Source organism: Carya illinoinensis, chromosome 1, assembly GCF_018687715.1.
Source record: "Carya illinoinensis cultivar Pawnee chromosome 1, C.illinoinensisPawnee_v1, whole genome shotgun sequence".
Classification (NCBI taxonomy): domain Eukaryota; kingdom Viridiplantae; phylum Streptophyta; class Magnoliopsida; order Fagales; family Juglandaceae; genus Carya; species Carya illinoinensis.
The window spans coordinates 42,336,620-42,358,617 of record NC_056752.1 but is presented as its reverse complement, the minus strand read 5'-3'; the positions used below and the strand labels follow the sequence as shown (position 1 = coordinate 42,358,617).

At 35.4% G+C, this 21,998-nt stretch overlaps 4 protein-coding genes across 4 annotated transcripts; 3 read left to right on the top strand and 1 right to left on the bottom strand.

Annotated features, from left to right (window-relative positions):
- Window positions 1-62: 62 nt before the first annotated feature.
- Window positions 63-1,116, top strand: LOC122300102. The gene is made up of 2 exons (XM_043110511.1): window positions 63-251; window positions 471-1,116. Exons 1-2 carry the CDS (start codon window positions 63-65, stop codon window positions 1,086-1,088), a joined length of 807 nt encoding a protein of 268 aa, XP_042966445.1. The 3' UTR covers window positions 1,089-1,116.
- A 5,791-nt stretch (window positions 1,117-6,907) lies between these two features.
- On the top strand, window positions 6,908-9,283 carry LOC122275192. Its single transcript, XM_043084174.1, has 8 exons — window positions 6,908-7,071; window positions 7,178-7,243; window positions 7,347-7,444; window positions 7,570-7,607; window positions 7,708-7,795; window positions 7,883-8,092; window positions 8,220-8,285; window positions 8,864-9,283. The coding sequence occupies exons 1-8, from the start codon at window positions 7,035-7,037 to the stop codon at window positions 9,035-9,037; spliced, it is 777 nt and encodes a 258-aa protein (XP_042940108.1). The 5' UTR covers window positions 6,908-7,034; the 3' UTR covers window positions 9,038-9,283.
- Window positions 9,284-12,287: 3,004 nt separating this feature from the next.
- On the top strand, window positions 12,288-12,800 carry LOC122300089. The gene has a single exon (XM_043110488.1). The coding sequence runs from the start codon at window positions 12,288-12,290 to the stop codon at window positions 12,798-12,800; it is 513 nt and encodes a 170-aa protein (XP_042966422.1).
- An 8,166-nt stretch (window positions 12,801-20,966) lies between these two features.
- LOC122275185 (photosystem I reaction center subunit II, chloroplastic-like) lies at window positions 20,967-21,830 on the bottom strand. Its single transcript, XM_043084161.1, has one exon. It carries the CDS (start codon window positions 21,730-21,732, stop codon window positions 21,088-21,090), a length of 645 nt encoding a protein of 214 aa, XP_042940095.1. The 5' UTR covers window positions 21,733-21,830; the 3' UTR covers window positions 20,967-21,087.
- Between the last annotated feature and the right edge of the window lie 168 nt (window positions 21,831-21,998).

Genomic DNA, 21,998 nt, shown 5'->3' with positions numbered 1-21,998 from the left:
CTCATTTCATTTATAGAGCAGAGATTCTATTCTATCCTTTCATCTCCCACTCCCTTCATCAAATGGCTCGTACCTTCTTTTGCAAATTATTGACATACGTATTCTCTGAAGATGATAGCGATGTTCATACTGATGAGGTCAATGGACAGTCATCGAGGCAGCGTGACAATAGGCACCCACGTAAGTTTATTCAGCGTGATCATGCCCAGGGGCACGAGCGCTTATTTCGTGATTATTTCGCAGAAAATCCAGTATATCCCTCGAATCTATTTCGAAGGAGATTTCGGATGAGCCGTCCCCTATTTCTTCGTATTCTAAATGAGGTAGAGTCTTACGAGCCATATTTCGTCCAGAGAAGAGATAATGCCGGAAGACTCGGTTTATCTTCTATGCAAAAAATAACCGCAGCACTTAGAATGCTGGCGTATGGGGTTACTGGAGATTTTATGGATGAATACATACGTATCGGTGAAAGCACCGCAATGGAGAGCCTAAAAAGATTCTCTGAGACAATAGTAAATGTTTTTTCAGATGAATATTTGCGGTCTTCAAATGCTAATGATATAGCCCGATTGCTGTTGGTTGGTGAACAACGAGGATTCCCAGGAATGCTCGGAAGCATTGATTGCATGCATTGGAAGTGGAAAAATTGTCCAGCAGCCTGGAAAGGTATGTACTCTGGCCACATCCATGAACCAACTATTATTTTAGAAGCAGTTGCTTCATATGATCTTTGGATATGGCATGCATTTTTCGGTATGCCCGGTTCACATAACGACATTAATGTACTAGAAAGATCTTTTATTTTTACGGAACTTGCTCAAGGGCCTGCTCCTGCTGTCAATTACACTATCAATGGCAACGACTACACTATGGGGTATTACCTTGCGGATGGTATTTATCCCAAGTGGCGAACTTTTGTGAAGACGATTCCATCACCACGAGGGAATAAGAAGAAAAATTTTGTGAAAGCACAAGAATCCGCAAGAAAAGATGTCGAGCGTGCATTCTCAAGTGTGTCATCAAGCAGTTTAAAAGGATTTAAAAAGACCTACTATGGAAAAAGCGATGCTCATACATTTATATAACTACATTTATGTCCACCTCCTAAAGCTGAAAATTAAATCTTTTCCAAGTCTGGAAAGGGGCATATCAAGTTAAGGCAAATTTGACAGTATATATAGATATATATATATATATATATATATATATGGCAAAGCAACAAAACAGAGATGACTACGAAAAAAAGAGCTAAGCTGTGAAATGAGAATTTTTACATCCAAGTAAACTGCTTTACACATGCACATTGAATTTAAAAAGTATAACCATTTCATTTGACAAGCAGCAAGGTCCTTTTAGTAAAGAATTCATATAATCCTCATCCGGTTCCACAAACATGTATAATTAAAACAAGGGAAACCAATAACTACTTAGGAAACCAAGAACTACAAAGTATAACCATTTCATTTGACAAGCAGCAAATCCTTGAGTAAAGAAGAGATTTACATGAAGAGGTCCCACAAGCATGTATAATTAAAACAAAAAAAACCAAGAACTACAAAAGAAACCAAAACAAATTCATTAAATTATAGAACAGTTGAAAGAAACCAATAACTACAATAAAAACAGAACCTAGAACTACAAGGAAAAGCAACAAACAATTGACCTTTGATCCTTAATTACAAAGGTGCAGCATATGGTTTCATGAACTCTTTCCACAAACACGTGTAATTAAAACAAAAGAAACCAATAACTACAAAATAAACCAAAGCAGATTCATGAAACCAAGAACTACAAAAGAAACCAAGAACTACAATAAAAACTCGGTTTAAACTACAAGGAAAAGGTACTCAAAAAGTGTAATTAAGATCCTAAATGACAAAGCTCCACATTATCCAAAATGAACTGTTTCCACAAACATGTATAACTAAAACAAAAGAAACCAAGAACTACAAAATTTTCTTTTTATAAATGCATGAAATTATAGAAGTACAAAAGAAACCAAGAACTACAATAAAAACAGAACATTAAACTATAAGGAAAAGCAACCGAAATTTCAACCTTTGGAATTTATCAAAAGCTGGTCCAGAATATGAAACCAAGAACTCTTTCCACAATCTTCCTTCCAATTAAAACAAAAGATACCAAGAACTACTGATGATGCCGAATCAAATTCATGAAACCAATAACCACAAAAGAAACCAAGAACTAAAAATAAAAACATAACAAGAACTACAAGATTAATCCCCCAAAAGTGTAATTAAAAGGCTTACTCATCAAGGTCCACAATATCCAAAATGAAGAGGTTCCACCAATATGTGCTATCAATCAATGAAACCTCCATCTCAATACATCATCACAGCAAATCAGCGCCATGTTTAGTGAATAAAAATCTATGCATTTTATTCATAACAAAGGGGCATATGAGTAACATTTTCCTCTACCACACAGCCAAGACATGATATATATATAAACTAAATAATCAAACAAGTCCAAATGCAAATCCAATTCTGAAAGAGAATTTCCTTCGTATAGGATTTATTATCGGCCAACAAATTCCAACAGAATCACAAATGCATGTGATGCTCATATAGGTCCATGTTATCAAATGGATCCTCCCCTTTTCCTCGAGTTAAGGCATGAAAGAAAGCCAACAGAATCACAAAGTAACGCACAGAGAGAGTGCAACAGCCCGCTAGAAATTCAATTGTGAAATTTCTATTAATTTTAAGAACCTCGTGAAAACCCCATAAGTTTTTATGAATCCATTAATCGTATAGGTTTTTGTCTAACTACATAGTTAGTGTTATTATTTACTATGGTATTAGAAGTGTGTTTTTGATTATTGGAGATAGTTAGAAATGTCAAAATGTATTATGGTTTGTGCCATTAGACTCGGAGGGTTATTTAAAGTCTTATGGCGCAATAACATTTTTTTTCATATTTTTCGGACAAAACTTCTGTTCAAAACTGTAGATATTATTGGATAAAAAGAAATATCTTGAGGTAATTTTCATGAATATTATTGGGTAAAAATATTTTGAGTTGATTTTTATAGATATTATTAGATAAAAATATCTTAAGTTGATTTTTTGTAGATACTATTGGATAGAATATTATGAGATAATCGTTTATAGATATTTTGGGTAGGAGAAAACTACACTCAACTCTCAACTCCAGCCTCATATCTTCCATATCTCATCCATAAGTATCTCCAGCCACCTCTCCCCACGAAATTATCTTCATTTACACTTTCCATTGAAAGAATATCAAACACTCTCTCTCGGACAGCTTTTAGGAGGTCTTTTGCACACCCATTTCGAAGCTTTTGTAAGTGTTTTATCATAAAGTCTCCTTCATATAAGTTGTTCCTTTTTGAGTCTAGTTTACATGGATATCTTATTTGCCTCATTTGAAGATCATTTGGTCAGTCAAATATTGTGTAAACTATAGAAAGGTCATTCTGAAAAATAAACTGGAGAATATGTTATAGTTTGGAGTTTTTGACCAAGCTAATGGATAGATATTGGTCCGAAATTTTTATGGAGTATTGTTAACATGTATATGTGACTATTGGTTGAGGATTTTTTCATGATTAAAGGTTTTGATGAAAGATTTTCTTAGATTTAGAAACTTAGAAACTGGAAGAAGAAAAACAGTTTCTGTTTTGAGAAAGTTTAACTCTTTGGTGGTCTAAACCTATTCTAATGACTTTAATAATTTTATTGGAGGATCCTAAGTATCTTATATACATGTTATATTATTATTTTGAAGATATTTGATGTTAGTTTCAAAGATATGAAATTTTATGCAAAGAGATATTCAAATAAGCCAAAGTGTGGATATTCTTGGATAAATTTATGTTTTGGTTAATTTCTAACCATGTGATCTTGAATTAGAAGCTTATATATATTTTAGGACATCTTTTTAAACCATATGATGGTTTGGTTTGAAGATCATATATATATAAGTCATAGATCAAGATATTTATCAAAACTAGTTGAGAAAAAAGTTTCTGTTTTTGGACTAAGTGTAAAACCAAAAACTCCAAATGTTATTTTGTGATTTTGGTGACTTTAGTTTGATGATTTAAAGCATGGTTGATATTAGGATGATATTATGAATATGTTAGAAGTAAGATTTGATTTTTGAAATTCTTGGAGATGTTTTGATTTAAGGTCAAAACTTGTGATTCAAGTGCTTGGATCTTTTTACAAAAAAGTTTGGTGTTGATTATTAGCTTTTTCTAAATGGATGTTTTAAGTATGGTTTTGAACTTAGGATTGGAAGATGTTTGTTGTAAAATTTTGGTTTAAGCATGAGTTTTGAAGTTGGAAGGAATTGCAACAAAAATAAAGGGAAATGGCCTATAGATGTTTCGGCCATAGTGTGTTCTTCATAGTTGTGTTTTGTTTTAAATTTTTCTGAGTTAATATTTAAATTTAGGACAAAATTTAAATTAGGAATGTAAATTTTAGAAACTTTTGGAGTTAGTATGCAAAATCCTTAAGTTGTGGGTAAAACGGTCATTTTCCCATATGTAGAGAGTAAAATGAAAATTTTACTCTTTAAATTAGTATTTTCCATATTTCAAATATTTAGTGATTTAGTTCTAATTTTTAGAATCACTAATTACAGTTCCTCGTGGTCGCACTTAAAGTTTTATAAGAAACGCGGAGATCGAGGTAAGTTAGCTTTTAACTTACTAGCAGTCTACTGTGTATGTGTGCTAAGTAAAGGAACTACAGTGTATGTATGTATGTTATCATATATGTCATGCCATGCCAAGTTATCACGTAATTGTCTATTATACAGAATTTATTCTTTCATCAATTTTTATCTGTTACATAATATATTCTGTCATGTATTACTGTACCTTACAAGTACGTCATGCTAAGTATGCCATATATTACATGTATGTCAAGTCATGTAATATTCACTGTTGCAAGTATGTCATGTTAAATATGTTGTCTATTATATGTTATGCCATGTTACGAAATGTTTTTATCTCAAGTTGGTCATGTATTTCAAGTTATATTCAAGTCATGTTATGTTACGTCAGGGCTTCAGTCCTTTCGTATTCCAGTCACGTTTCATCTTGATTACTTATGTATGGGGTCACAGCAATTATAGCGCATACACTACGTGAGACACAGCAATTGTGACACGTAGAATACATGGGGCCACAACAACTGTGGAGTATGTATTTAAGCAGTTAAAAAATAAGTTTCCGTAGAATACATGGGGCCACAACAACTGTGGAGTATGTATTTACACGTAGAATACATGAGACCACAACAACTGTGGAATATGTATTTTTCATGTTAAGTCAAGTTTGTGTAGAATATATGGGGCCACAACAACTGTGGAGTATGTATTTACACGTAGAATACATGGGGCCACAACAACTGTGGAGTATGTATTTTTCATGTTAAGTCAAGTTTGTGTAGAATACATGGGGCCACAACAACTGTGGAGTATGTATTTACACGTAGAATACATGGGGCCACAACAACTGTGGAGTATGTATTTTTCATGTTAAGTCAAGTTTCAGATCAAGTTCATGTCAAGTCAAGTTCAGTTCATGTTTCAATTTAAGTTATGTCAATTATGCTATGTTATACGCCAAGTTATGCTTTAATTACTTATGAATTTGATTATGCATTTATGCTTTTACTGTCATGCATACATCATTAGCTTGTGTGGAAGTTTTTTGTTAACTTACTGAGATTTGTAATCAAATCTCACTTTGGTAGTCCCAACTACCATTCCCCCCGAATGGTAGATCTTGTTACAGGACCTGAAGGAGAATCAGGAGCTGATCAACTAGACACAGTTGACTAAGCGACGGTGCGACGTCAATGTTAATATAGTAGTTAACGTAAATTACTACTTGTACAATGGAGTTGCATCTTTAGTATTTTTTGGATCATAACCATTTTAGACTAGTGTTGTGATCTACTCAATAGGTCTTTATGTATGAAGTATGTTTTAAGCATTTGGGATATTTTCAATTTGGTGCATAGTATTGCTAAAGAAAAAAATTATCCACTGCGAATATTGCATAATGTTAGATGCATGTTAGGAACATTGCATCTTATATGTCATGAACGGGGGCAGATAACCTTGTGTTGCATGTCTCGACGCTTCAAATGTCTGTCCGATCCCAAACGGAATTTAGGGGCGTCACAGAGAGAGAGAGAGAGAGAGAGAGAGAGAGAGAGAGAGAGAGAGAGAGAGAGAGAGAGAGAGAGAGAGAACCTGAAACTTATAGGCGATTTGCCCCCAATACCGAGATGAGCTGTGAGAGCTGCGAGCAAGAAATAATCAGAGATTTCCTTATCAACAAACACCTAAACTAAATGCAATAAGCCGTGTACCTTGAAGAGAAATTTAAGGTCTCACAGCTCTCCCATGGCGTCGAGAGGAAGAAAAATAGGAAGAAATAAACAGGAAAAATTGAGAGAGGAAACAACCAGAGAAGAAAAATAGTTGGGTAATCGGGGAAGACAATCAACCAAAGAATCGAAATAGGAAATTTTTCTTTTACTTTATTCGGTGATTCACTGGTGCATCGATGGTGCTGAAAGTGTGAGGGAGGAAGCAAACCGTTCACCCTAGCGAGAGGGAAGAACATGCGGGACGAAAGGGGAAAAATAAGAGCCAAATACACGATGCGGATGTACAATAAGTCTCCAAAAATAGGGATTTCCTGTACAGACTGAAAACATAGATAGTAAAATGGGAAACGGAATGTGGGGTGCTTTTATGGCAAAATCTTAAAAAAATCTCTAAATTATAGAGAAAATACCTATATACTCTTTAGAACGACTTTCTCTGAGTCAGCTAGTCCCTTTCCGCCCACGTCTTTTGGCCTTTCCCTCCCTTATAAATACCTCTGTCCTCCACCTTTCTCCGAGGCCCCTGTATTTCTGCTCAACTGTCTTAGCTAACCTCCATTCCTGCTCAACTTTCTTAGCTTTCTTCGCTTCCGGTTTCACAGCACCTTTAGCTTCTCTACCTTCTCTTAAGCCATGGATTCTAGTTCTCCTTTTGACTGCCTTATCTCCGGTAACTCTCTCTCTCTCTCTCTCTCTCTCTCTCTCTCTCTCCATGAAATTTATTTTTCCTTTGAAATATCTGGTTATTAATTGTATTGGGCTTTTCTCTGAGACAGATTTGGATGACACTCTGTACTCTTCCAAGATTGGACTTGCCGAAGCTCTTAGGAAAAATATTGATGGTGCGAAATCTTATATTCATCTTCTACTGTATTTCACTGCTATTTTGTTTCCTAAAAAAAAAAAACGAGATTGAAAATTTCTTGTGTCTGATTGTTTCTGCAGATTATCTTGTTGAGAAATGCGGATTCCCAGAGAGCAAGGCCTCGAATCTCCGATATGAGCTTTTCAAAACGTACGGCAGCTCCCTTGCTGGCTTGCGGGTAGTTTAGACTCTCGACCCAAAAGAACTGAGAAATATTAAACAAAGAAACTTTGTTTTATCTTTCTTTGGGACAATTTGCTCTTCCTACGATTTACTTGTTGTGTACTTTCGTATTTGTTGCAGGTTTTGGGGTATGACATTGACGCCGATGATTACCATGGGTTAGTAGTGCTTTATCCCACTAGTTACCCTTTTGAACATTCCAAAAATTTTCACCTTTTAGAAAGTTGTGGCTGCTAACTTTAGACTGTTTCACAACAGCTTCGTACACGGAAGATTGCCGTATGATTTGATCAAACCGGATTCTCAGTTGCGAAACCTCCTACGTAACATTACCCAACGAAAAATCGTATGCGCCGGAAACCTTGATTTTCACACAATCAATATTTTGATTTTGACTAAATTTATCCTAATCAGTATTTCAAATCTGTTTTAGATTTTCACGAACTCGGATAGGAATCACGCGGTTAAGGTCTTGGATCGGCTCGGATTAAAAGACTGCTTTGAGCAAATCATATGCTTCGAGACAATGAACCCGAACCTCTCTAAGTCGACCCGGCCCGACGAGTACCCAGTGCTTCTCAAGCCATCTATGGACGCCATGAAGATCGCGCTGGATGTTGCCGACGTTGATCCTCGTCGAACGGTACGACCTCGAAACAGACTACGGTTTTCTCATTAATGAAGTCCTTGTCGTTCAATGATCGTGAGGCGAACCTTTCTTTAACAAAACGCAACGCGGGCCATTCCTGTTTTGTTCTTTTTTATTGCAGTTGTTTCTCGATGACAACGTTCGCAACGTCGCTGCCGGGAAAGACTTGGGTCTCCGAACCGTTCTGGTAATTACACGCTGTTTAACATTTTAACTAAATTTACTTTATATCAAATCAGTAGTTGTTAGCGTACACCTACACGCTACCATGGTCTAGATTGTCTTGTTTGATAGTTGATACGTGGCCACCTGTACGCTCTCTCTTCCAATTAAGTGGAACGTGGGTTTTTAACCCTTGCATTCGGGGCCGAAAGATAGGGAATAGTGGCTGTCTAATCCTTGCAACCAAAGTGTCACGCGAAGCCAAAACATATAGGGTTGCTTTAATAAATGATAAATGATGGAACCATCGAAATAGTATACATCTACTTTATATTTAATTTTTAATTTTTTAATTTAATGTTTAAGAAATTATTTTTTAATGATTTTATAATTTTTGTTATTTAAAAAAATGTTTAAAAAAAAAAGTTTACATTATTGGATAGAAAAGAAGTGTAAAACTCTTAATAAATTGGAAGATTACATCATTCCACGTGGGTTCTTCAGCATAAACACAATGACGGCATCTCCAAACAAGTTTAATATTAAAATAATCCTAGATTGATTATAAAGCTATGAATTGAGTTTCAATTTGTTTGCGTGAAGGTCGGAAAGACTTTGAAAAGCAAAGAAGCCGATTATGCAGTTGAGAATGTCAAAGACTTGGCACATGCAATTCCTGAGATTTGGGTAAGCGGAATGAATGGTGGTGATGAAAGGATCAGCCGTAGCAAAAGCGAAATCGATTCCATTCTCACAATCACGGCCGTTGGTGCTTAATTGATTCACGGTCAAGACCTTCTTCAAGTGTTGGGTTGGATCCTGTTGTACACAACTATATATTGTAATCATGTGTAGATATCTACATGTATGTATGTATGTATGTATGGATGTATGTATGTATGTATGTATGTACATGTAAATGCGCATTAGTGTTCATAATATATATATATATATATATATATATGCAAATGGGTTGTCCATATATAATGAAGCATATTCACCCAATTGTAGGGCTGTAATACACCAATAAAGCTGCTTTCTTTCTTAAAATAATAATAATTATAATAAAAATAATAATATTTTGGGTTTCATGTTTCAACCGCCAAAACCATAGCATCATTTGGGCATTTCAACTATTAAACTTTTGTTCTTTTACTTCACGCGTTAGCCAGATGTGTTGGAGAACAGTATTAATTTAAGCTATCATGATCTTATCTTTGATGTTGCATAAAAGGACATCGGAAAAGATGTGCACCACTAACTACTTGTCGTGTCAATTAAAAAATATGGGTTAAGAGACGACATGCGTTGTTGTCTTGAAAAGATGGCTAATATCAGCAGCTTTAGAGGTATTAAGGATCGTGTGTGGCAGAAAATCAGCAGCTGGAAGTCCTCTTTTTTGACTCAAGCAGGAAGGGCAGTACTCATTAAATCAGTATTACAAGCAATGCCAGCTTACACTATGAATGTGTTTAGATTACCCAAAAAGCTTTGTCACGACATTACAAGCCTAATTTCCAGATTCTGGTGGGGAAGTAAGGAGAAAGAGAGGAAAATACACTGGAAAAAATGGAGTACAATGGGAAAACCTAAGAATGAAGGAGGTATGGGGTTTAGGGACTTGGAGAGGTTCAATGAAGCCTTACTTGCAAAACAATGTTGGCGTTTAATGCAGTACCCTTCTACCTTGGTTGCTCAAGTGTTTCACGATAAGTATTATAAAAAGAAGAATATTTTGGAGGCCAAATTAGGCAGAGGCCCATCTTTGATTTGGAGGAGCTTATACTCGGCAATGGGTCTATTGAAAGAAGGATTGAGATGGAGGGTGGGTAATGGTCAGATGACTAAGATTTGGGGACACAAATGGCTTCCATCCCCAACATCCTTCAGTGTCCAATCTCAAGTACGGGTGTTAGATCAAGATGCCTCAGTTGATATGCTTTTCAACAATGATGGTCAGGGATGGAATAAAGAACTTGTCAAAGATATTTTTGAGACTGAGGAAGCTGAACAGATTTGTCAATTACCTATCAGTAAGTATGGACATCCTGATAAATGCTACTGGGGATACACAACGGATGGAACTTATACAGTGAAGAGTGGCTATTATTTGGCTGTGCAACAACAAAGGCTGAAGGAGGGAAACTCTTCTATGAAGTCTGGATTGGAAAATAGCTGGAAACGATTATGGAGACTAGAGATACCTGAGGCAGTAAAAATTTTTATATGGAAGGCATGCCACAATGCTATACCTGTTCAGAAGAATTTGTTCTCGAAACAGGTTCTTAAGGATCCTATGTGCATGATATGCAAGGCTGAGGAAGAAACAGTTATTCATATGCTATGGAGGTGTCCGGCTGCCAATGATGTTTGGATGGATAATCTAAGCCCAGTTCAGAAGTGTTGTATGCTTGAAAGAGACTTTATGGCTTTATGGGGGAGTTTATCAGACAAGCTGACAGAAAGTGAGTTGCAATGGGTAGCCGTGGCTATGTGGAGGATTTGGTTGAGAAGAAATAACTACTTGCATCAAGGTAAGCTGGATGATCCAAGACATATAGGCCAAGAGGTGACTGAGCTATTGGTCCACTTTAAAGAAGTACAGGACAGGTTGCAAGGGGCTACTCAAGGAGGCTTAGCACTGTCTAGAGTACAGCAGTGGAGCAAACCGAATGAGGGCTGTGTAAAAGTGAATTGGGATGCAGCAGTGGATACAGTTGCAAAGAAGATGGGTATAGGGGTGATTGTGCGAGATCATCATGGTGATATCTTGGCAACTTTAATTGTGAACAAACCATTTTCTTCTAAACCTGTCTTAGCTGAATGTTTGGCTTTGTGTAGAGCTGTAGAGCTGTGTGAGGAACTTAATCTTAGAAATGTTACACTTGAAGGTGATGCACAGGTGGTGGTAAAAGCAGTGAACACAAAGGGGGATAATTGGATGTGGTATGGGCAAGTGGTGGAAGACATACAAGGATTGCTGCACCGAAGGCAAGATTGGACAGTTTCGTGGGCACCAAGATCAGCAAACAATGTAGCACATCAGTTAGCTAAGTTAAGTTTCCATTATGAGAGTGAGATTGTAATGATCGAGGAGGGTCCTGAGATTATCTCAGGTAATGTCTTGATAGATAAACTCTGTAATTGATCAATTATTAATGATATTGAGATGTCATTTCAAAAAAAAAAAAAAAAAAAGATGGCTAATATGTGAGACATCTGGTTTATTCATTTTATTTATATGCATCTCGCTAACGATGGTGGTTGGGGAAAAGTGAAAACATCGATGTTGCTTTTTCCTTCCTTAAATATATATACATTATACACAGGGAACGATCTTTTATATATGCTTAAATAATTGATGGGCTTTTATATATATATATATTTTTTAATTTTCCAATCATAGTCCGGTGATAGGGAAACATATACACGGTTTGATATGGTCATGTGCTTTGGCATTTTGTTAATTATTTTAACCGAGGGGATTATGAAGGATTTGTACTTTGTAGTAACAAATTAGAATTATTTTTATTTGGAATCCGCATTAGAGGCATCAGGGGTTTTGGATCGAACCAAAAGCCCAACGTATCTCAGTTGTTAAGAGAATCATTAGCCGAACTGCATAGGGTATTCATTCAATTCTCTATAAAAAAATTTTATGATTTAAATCAAAATTATATTCTCCTAAATTTATTCTTAAATTTCATTTATTTTTTAAAAACTTCATATATCTCATTCTTCATCCCTATCTCTATTCTATTAAATAATATTTTTTTATTATTTTTTTATTAATTTTTTCTCTCACTTACATTTACAATCTTAACTGCTAACTCTTTTGTCTTATTATTTTCGTTTTAAATATCAATTTCTACTAAATATTTATACAATTTTGACTACCTAATACAATATTATTTTTTAAACCGAAATTCGTATCTGCTAACATTCACATTCTCACAAACTCAAATCTCATTTGATCTATAAAATCGAAATTCAACAGTCTCCTCTGATCTCTCACTCTCTTCATGAAATGGCTCGTTCATTCTTTCGCAAATTGCTCACATACGTATCATCTGAAAATGAGAGCGATGTTATTCTTAATGACGAGGCTAATAGACAGTCATCGAGGCATCATGACAATCGCCAACGTCGTAAGTTTATTCGGCGTGATCATATTCAAGTGCAAGAGCGTCTATTTCGTGATTATTTTGTAAAAAATCCAATATATCTCTTGAATCTATTTCGAATGAGATTTCATATGAGCCGTCCCCAATTTTTCCATATTCTAAATAAGGTAGAGTCTTATGAGCCGTACTTCGTCCAGAGAAGAGATGATGACGGAACATTCGGTTTATCTTCTATGCAAAAGATAACTGCAACACTTATAATGCTGGCATATGGGGTTACTGAAAATTTTATGGATAAATACATATGTATAGGTGAAAGAACCGCAATGGAATGCCTCATAAAATTTTCTGAGATAATGGTAAGTATTTTTTTAGATGAATATTTGCGGTCTCCAAATGCCAATGATATTACCTGACTGCTTGTTGTTGCTAAACAAAGAGGATTCTTAGGAATGTTGTGAAACATTGACTGCATGCATTGGAAGTAGAAAAATTGCCCCGCAGCTTATAAATATATGTACTTTGACTACATCCGTGAACCAACTATTATTTTAGAAGCAATTACTTCATATGATCTCTAGATATGACATGCATTTTTTGATATGCCTGATTCACACAACAACATTAATGTGCTAGAGATATCTTTTATTTTTACAAAACTTGCTCAAGGGCGTGCTTCTCCAGTCAATTACACAATCAATGGCAACGACTACATTATGAGGTATTATCTTGCGAACGGTATTTATCCCAAATAGTGAACTTTTGTGAAGATGATTTCATCACCACTAGGGAATAAGAAGAAAATTTTTGTGAAAGCACAAGAATCCACAAGAAAAGATGTCGAGTGTGCATTTGGGATACTTCAATAATGATTTGCGATCATTTGTAAACCTTCCTGAATGTTCAAAGTGAAGAAACTAACAAATATAATGAAAGCATGCATTATTCTAAATAATATGATCATTGAAGACAAGTGTGATGATAGTAAGGGTTCGAATATTGATTATAAAAAACTTGATGATGAAGTCTTGGAATTGTCGCACAATCATACAATTGAGCTTACGGACTTCATCCAGCATCATCATTATATTAGAGACAACTCGATACATTATCAGCTTTAAGTAGATCTAATTGAACATCAATGACTATTATATTTCCAACATTAGGCATGTCGCATTATAATATGTTATTTCCTTCATGTTAGTAGTGACTATTTTGAGTTAATCTCCACTGCATTTGTATTTCCTTCATGTTAGTAGTGACTATATTAATGGTAATTAAATTTGTGTTTGTATTTCCTTCATGTTAACGGTGATTATATTTGAGGTAATTTGTAATTGTTTTTGAAATTATAATGACCAATTTCCTTGCTTAAAAATATCAATTTAAACTATATAAAAAAAAAAAAACAAAAGTTTAGTATTAATAATATACTAATCTATCATTGTCTGAAACATACTAAACAAAGAAATACATCTTTTTCCAAAAAAATAAAATAAAATTCAATCAATCTAAATCAACTGCAACATTATGTGTCGCCATGATTTTCCTATGCAGTTGCTGGAAATATAACTACTGCATTTCTGGCATGGCACTCACGTCCATCATCATGATGCGCTGATCTGCTTCTTTCAACAAGAGCTTTACTTTCCACGCCTCAAATCTCAGTCTTTCGTCCTCTTGACGGATTTTATTGAGCTTTTTTTCCTTTTCAATTACCATCTTCTCAGCCTCCAATCTCAATCTTTCATTCTCGAGACGTAATTTTTTTCTTCTATTTCCTTGTCATATTGCATCTTCTCCACCTTAAGGCGATAAAACTATTTCTCCTAAGTGCGTGATTCCTCCAAAAGTGTATACTTCATCTTTTAAACCTCAAAATTTTCCTCTGTTTGCATGCCTTGGGCCTTTCATTTTTTTTTCCTCAGTTTTCCTTCGTATTGGTAGCTCTAATTCTATCACGTAATTATCCATCACATTATTCGTCTAGAGATCAAAGACAGAATTTACCACAGCGCTCGAACATCAAGTCGGGGTCGGGGACGGAGACATCGTATTCCTTCGCTTTGAATCCTCCTTTGTAGAATGTCAAATCCATTTAAATTGGTCCTTCAACAGGTGCCAATAATGCTTGAACTGAAATGAGCATTTTTCTAGTAATTGGTACATAACCTTGGCCTTGTCAAACTTACATGTAAACAAAAAATGGCATGTTAAACCAATGTAGGAAAAAGAATTTATTCGTAAAACAAGTAAGAGTATGGAAATTCTATCTTGTCTTTCTCGGTCATGCCACTTTGATTCAACCCTTCAACCTGGGCTAGTTTCACACAAAATTTGTTTGTCGCCTTTTGAATAACCAATCACTGATGTATTAAAGACTTTATGGTCTGATCATTTGTGATTTCTTTAAATTATTGGAAGTATTCAAAACAAATTTTCCATATTTGGGAGTGTTTTTCGTTTGTTCCCTGGACGGCATCAAGGTTACAGTTAAGCCATGCGGAGACAAGTAACTTGTCTTATTCGGGGGTGAAGTTCGCACCCCTGACTGATTTCCTAATGCCAATAGGATCGTTGTAGGGTAGGGGTGGAGAGTCTTCAATAGTCATAGGAGAGTTTTCACTTTGGCCAAGGTAAGTTTGGTCGAATTGAGAATATTCACTTAGGAGGTTGGTAAAATACATATGTCCAAAGTCTTGTAAATCTATCTCTTAAAAAATATTGAAATATTAGACACGTAACTATGAAGTATGGGGTTTATCCATCACTGGCTCAAGAACCGAATGGTGACATCTTGAAAATTTAGCCACCCTCTTATAGTTGCAACAACATGTTGTCACTACTTGTTGGTCGTCTGGGTTACCTAGCCATTGAGAAAATGATCATAAATTTTCTATATCCCCACTAGGCTTTGTCATCATCACAGCCGAGGGGGTTTAATTTACACATTACTTCTCTATCACAATATAACACAAAACAACAACCAAACACAATTCAAATCACAGTACATGCTAATAAGAGCATTCACATCCAGTCAATTTATATAGAATATATTAATAAATGGAACTCAGAATGGTGTAAATATTGACAGCATGCCTAAGTAAGAAGTCCAATATCGAATGACTGCAAAATCACACCCGAACCTAAATTGCATTTTGTGGAAAGTGCCACAAACTGCAATATAGTCATCCGGGTGATGATTATCCCACCATATCGATGGACACCATTAACACTTGTAAATTAACTCGTACTATAACATTATAATCACAGTCTAATAACAGCCCCCTCCTCCGAGAGATACCACAAACTGCAAATGACTCAACAACATAGAACAAATTACCCTTTGAAAATAACTATGAAAGTGCACATAACTAAGAACTTAATTTAACATAAAAATAAATGCAACCAAATAGAATAAGTTCCACACTAGGTGGAAAAAAAAAAACCCATGTCACGATTTGCATTCTCATCCCTACATTTGGTTGTAGCGGAGAAAAAAAAAATAGAAGCAAGAGAAATATAACACGCATATACATACACGTGTACATGCAAACAGTACAGAGGTTTATAAATCCAATAACTGGATTTTGTGCATTTTCTGCTAAAAAACAAACAATTAGATCAAAATTCAAGTAATTTTAATCATTCCCTTAACACAAGAGCAACCCCAAGGCATTATGATCTCATGTATTTTGGATTTTCTTATCATAGTTTATCATATGCAGCATAAGCCCCATCTAACTGTCAAGAAAATTAGAAATAGTACAAAAAGAAAACTAAATAAGATTCTTATTTACTAATCAACTAGAAAAAAGAAAAACCAAATAAGAAACCTGAAATATAAATCTTGATTGCCAATTGACAACCAACTCCTCCCTCTCCCAATGCCCCCTCAGCAGAAGTTCAGAACCAAAGGAAGGGACAACTTTCTTAAATGATAAAATAAAGAGAAAAACTCAAGGCCGATTGGATATAAATTTGATTTTGACACCAATCAATAACCAATGACCACGTAGGAGGTGCAGGCACTAAACACATACACCTGTAAGCAGGAATCACAACCCCCTTCCCTTCAAAACCCTTCATCTCCCCTTCCATCGGAACACGATTTCAACGAGATATTCTGACGAGATCAGCTCTCCTTGCATAGATAGTATGTATTGCTACTCAAAAATTGAACTAAAAATAGAGGAAGAATCACACACTTTTTATATCCTCGGTTGCCGCCATACCCATATAGACGTTAGGGTGCTCATCCTCACTCATGAATTTGGACCAATAATAGTGAGTCGTGCGTCTTCCAAACCTTGCCCATCTCTTCAATTGGGACACCCTTAGTTTCAAGCAAGAAGAAGTACACAAAAATGCAACATACGGGTAGACTTACTTAAGGTGAAAACTCATTGTTTCTAAAGGATATATAAGAAGTTTAAAAAAGGGAGAGCAGAAGATACAATCAAAAGGTGAAAACTTTGATGATATCTGTAGGTGGAGTATAGATCTGAGAAGAAACCTATAGCAAGGAGTATCGGCGATGGCGATTTTTCCTGATGTGTAGCAACCAAGAATGATAACGATTTTTCTGATTTGTTTGGGTTTATGGGTTCTCTCTCTCTGATCTATTTGGGTTCTCTAAGGGCGATGGCGATTTTTCTAGGGGCGAGATTAGATGACCGATTTTTGTAGGGGCGAGATATGGGTGTGTTCGGTGCAGGGACGTCAATTCAATGCAGTTGGGAAAGGGAGAGAGAAGGAGAGGGACGTCGGTTCATCACCTGTATGCAGGTGCAACGTCCACTTTCTTAAGACACCTATGTGGCAGCACCTGATTGGCAGGTGCAAATGCTTAATTCCCACCCGACTGGTTGGGAGCGCTACCCTAAAATAAAATAATTGAAAGCAGAAAGGCCTCAGCCATACAATTAATTTACCACTATCAAATCATTCTAGAAAGTCCCCATTCACTATTTTTTTTTTCCATCCTCACAAAGAAAAAGGTAGCAAAACAGAATAGGTTTGTGCTTATTCAACTGGTAGGAAATTCAGAGTCTCTATGAATGGAATATGACAACATCATTAGCTAAGCATGCACCAAAAAAATTGATGAATGATAATAGTACTCATGAAGCTTGAATATTTAAGAGAAGGAAAGAGAAAGGCAACTCCAATTGTGCTTAAAACATCTTCACTAAAAAATAAAATTTTAATAAGTAAAACATCTTTATAAAATAATATTGAATATGATATGAAAGTTAACAAAAGACAAATCTGAACAACAAATTACTATAAACCAACAGCAAAAAAAACTAGTACAATCAAAAGTTCACTCTAGTTTAATAATTTTCATGCACATTCATATTTTGTTATACACATCAATGTTTTACCTCTTCCCATCTTACTTAGAAGCATTAACATAAATCACGTATATTGAATTCAACTATAGATCCACAGTAGCAGCAAAAAACAACTAGGAACAATACTAGCAGGGTGATCATGCAACAATGCTCATACTTTCTTATTTTGCTTTAGAGTCATAATGCACTCCAATCTATGTATTGGTTTATTATTTACAATAAAATCAATTAATATTCAAATAACCAACTAATGGAAGTAAAATTTGAATGGTAGTGAAAGGGGAAAAAAAAATTACAATTCCAAGACACCAAGAGACATTCATAATCTAGCTCGAACTGCTACAATATAGCACATAACCACTCCATCAGAAATGCAAATCTAAATCCAGAAAGGCTTTTGCCCAACAATGCAGGCCAGCCTATACAAGAAAAATTATACTCCTAGCTCACCCATTCATTGTTGTAGGTATTTATATATAAGTATGGTGTATATATGTGTGTAAGCATTCAATGTTTCCCCATTCACTAGTTATAGATGATTTATGTATGCGCATGTAATTATGTGAGTGCGCTTGTATCATGCTTGCAGCAAGTGTATAAATAGACAACAAATCTAGAATGAATTAATTTTTAAATCATAAGTAGAGAGAACATAATTTCAATCAAAATGACAAGAATTGGTTCCAAGCATCCCCACAGCAACTGAAATTATGTTTGGTAGTCAGGAAAATTAAAACATAAATCTTAGCTAAAAACCCAAACTTATTAAAAAAAAAAAACTTTTTCAGTCAGCTGACCCTACTTCATCTTCTTTTTACTATCCAAAACAAACCGAGAAATTCAATTTCATCTCATATCAATTCCTCACAAACCAAACAGACTTCATTTGTAATCAGTACAACAAAAAAAGAATCAAATAAGAATGAAACTTAAACAAATAAACAAACAAAAAAAATATCGTTGTCCCATTTCCACCATTTACTGAGCAACCAAAACAGAACAAATCGAAGAAAAGCTAAGAGATATCAAATTGAGGCATAAATAAGAAAAAAAAAACAAAGATGAGAGAGAGGATGAAAAGTAGAAGACGAGAAAATGAAGCAAATTGACTGAAAGGGGGAGTTTCTAAGGATCCACCCTAGATCGCAAAATGAAGTTCAAAAAATTAAAACACATACATATACAAGTATATAGAAACGCATGGATAGTTCAAAAGAAAGTACCAAATAATGATCAGCCGAACAAGGAGTAAAATGCAAAAACTTACAGTCTAAGCTCAAGAGAAATCAGGAGGAAGAAAACGGGGGAAGAGAGAAATAGAGAATGAGAGAGAGATGGAAAAAAATAGGCAAAAATTAGAGAAGAGAGAAACATGTTCAAAGTCAAAACACTGAGAATCACTTACAGGTGAGGAGAGATTTACCGTTGGTGCTGCGTTGCGGCGAAGGGGGGGTAGAAGAAGATGCGGGATGAAGGGGACAATCGTTGGCGTGAGGAAGCGATGCAGATGTATAGTCGTTCCCCACATATAGGGAACTTCTGTAACACCTGTAAATTTCATCCCCATTTTAAAGATTGGGATGGAGTGAGGGTTTTCATGAAAACCTAAAAGTTTTGCCAAATTATAAGTATATGTAACAGATGCAGAATGAGATGTGAGTGCTCTTAATAAAACTAATTTCACTGAAAAATTCTTCACATGAAAAATTAGGACTTGTGGCTGGATTTTATAAAGGGAAATTCTACTCTTTAGTTCTATACTATGTCGTATTATTTATTTATTTTTAAATATATAGTATAATATTGTTGAGTAGAAAAACTATTTTGCAAATATGAGAGCTATCTCTCTTTGCAACTCATTTGTTATATGCATACGATACTCTTGTTTCCTACTACAGTACAAATCTCGAAACAAGTTACTGGAAAAAAACTTAGATTCTAAAATAATAATTTTTTTCTTAAGAAAGCTTTGCACGCCCAAAACTTATATTATGAAATAAAAAAAATAAAAAAAAATAAAAAAAGCAGGTGTTTGGTATAGCACTCTTAATGGCTTTTAGATTATAAAAATATATATAAATTTTCTAAAGAATTACTCTATAAAGGAGTTCCACCCTATTATGTAAAATAAATTGTAAAATACAATTAGCTCTAGTCATCCATTACATGTAGTGGATGCTGTTCATCCTGTAATTTTTTTTTTTAATTTATGTTATGTAAGTAAATTTTTTTTATTGTTCATCATTTAAAACATATATTTTATTCAAAAAAATATCTTGGAAATATTTTTAAACCAAAATTTTCATATTTTGATTTTATTTTTAATTTTAATTGGCTTATATATTTTCATTTTACATGTATAGGACTGAATTATTTTACATTATATATAAAAACAAATTACAAATATAAAAAGAATGGATATTGTAAATTTATGGGTAGAAATGAAATATTTAAAAAAGAATAAATTATTTAAATGATACGAAGAAAAAATAGATAAATTAATATATGAAATATTGTAAAAGTCATTATATAAAATGAAAAAAGTAAAGTTTAGTGATGTATTGTAAATGATAGTGCTGTGCTGAATATATATATATTTTTTTTCTCATATCATATGGACTTGACACTCGCCTCGCACTGGAGAATTTTTCCTTTTGCAATTGTGATACCAGTTGACAAAATCCTTCTCTCTCTCTCTCTCTCTGAGCGTAGGAGTAAAGTGGAAAAATATTCAACCAAATTGAACAACCACCTAGGTAATTGGTTTTCCAAGATAAAATTAAAAATATGAGAAAATATAAAAGATCATCCACAACCAAGTATTAGAATCATTCTAAAATAGTCTTATTGGGGAGTGCAATATCAAATGAATAGAAGATTTGAGTGTGTCTCTTCTAATAATATTGGTTTTAAATGAGTTGATAGCTGGTATTAGAATCAGGGTCTTGAATTTCAATCGTGGGAGCATATCGTACAAGAACGAGTTTTCGAGATTTATCCACAAAATAATGATTTGAGGATCCATGTAATTTGCAGCTCTTGGTTAAAAGAGTTTCCAATACTCTCAGGACGACTTGAGTTCATCTGATCCTATAATTGTTTCACAGGAAAATCCCATTTCAATTCAATTTTCAGTAGCGCGCATCTTCAGATGTCACATTAATTCTAGGTTATTTTTCAGGTACTGATATATATCTTAAGCTAATTAACAGCATAAACAAACAATAATACAACATATAGCCTTTTGATGTAGCAACTTGAGAAAAACAAAATGAAGGTTCAAACATTAACGACGTACAGTCCCGTAAATAATAAATACATCACAACAACATAAGAATCCAACACCTCACAAGTCATACACTTGCTTGCCGGTGAACTTGACCTCTATCGGGTTCACATTCTTTCCAATTGACCTGAAGTTCACTCCGACACCTTGACGGCCGGGGTTCACCTTCTCAGGGTAGACACCGTCCTTTGGGTGCAAATATTGGACCTCCCCATTGGGGAACACCCTGTAAAACTGGTACTTGATCTTGTACTTAGACCTCAGCCTAGTCCCCAGGGCCAAGCACTGCTCCTTCCTGGCCAATTTGAGGAGGTTAGGACCCTGCCTCATTATGGCTGCACCTCCAGTGGGCATCTCAAAGATTTGTTCTTTGGGAGAGTCCCAAGTGATCACATAAAACTCTTCAACTTGAGCCTTCCGCAGCAGGCCACCAGTGCTGCCGGCGAAAATCGGCGAGGGAGTGCTTGGGTCCAACTCAGGTGGAGTGAATCCCACCGGAGCTGCCTTGGCAGGTGCCTCGGCGGGTGCCTCGGCGGCTTCCCCAGCAGCTGCCTTGATTGTGCGCTGGGAGACACAGAATTTGAGTTGCTTGGGACTGGTGAAGGAGAGGGTTGAGGATTGTTTCCATGGCACGGTGACACGGTCCCCGGACTTTGAGGCGGAGAGGGGAGGGGTGAAGAGGGAGGCTTGGGTTGCCATGGCCATGAAGGGCTGGAGATAAGGGGATGATTGTTGGTGCAAGCTGCTTGATAACGGGAATGATGGTTGTGTGGGATCAATAAGGTTGGGGATGTTAGTATGGGGGGGAGTTTGTAGGATTTTGGATGGGTGGTGGGTATTTGGTGTAGATAAGGTGATATGCCTTGGACCAATTAGGATGTCTGCTTTTGATACGTACCGATCGGTCCTCAGCATCTTAGCACTTCACGACAAAGGAGAGGCTGGAGAGCCAGTCCTTTTATTTATTTATT

Bases quoted from the DNA above. Each gene is read 5' to 3' on its own strand.
- LOC122300102 (XM_043110511.1), top strand. From the start codon at position 63: ATGGCTCGTACCTTCTTTTGCAAATTATTGACATACGTATTCTCTGAA. The intron at 252-470 runs GTATATCCCTCG...ATACGTATCGGT, and splicing joins ATTATTTCGCAGAAAATCCA to GAAAGCACCGCAATGGAGAG.
- LOC122275192 (XM_043084174.1), top strand. From the start codon at position 7,035: ATGGATTCTAGTTCTCCTTTTGACTGCCTTATCTCCG. The intron at 7,445-7,569 runs GTAGTTTAGACT...TATTTGTTGCAG, and splicing joins GCTCCCTTGCTGGCTTGCGG to GTTTTGGGGTATGACATTGA. The intron at 8,286-8,863 runs GTAATTACACGC...GTTTGCGTGAAG, and splicing joins TGGGTCTCCGAACCGTTCTG to GTCGGAAAGACTTTGAAAAG.
- LOC122300089 (XM_043110488.1), top strand. From the start codon at position 12,288: ATGGCTCGTTCATTCTTTCGCAAATTGCTCACATACGTATCATCTGAA.
- LOC122275185 (XM_043084161.1), bottom strand. From the start codon at position 21,732: ATGGCCATGGCAACCCAAGCCTCCCTCTTCACCCCTCCCCTCTCCGCC.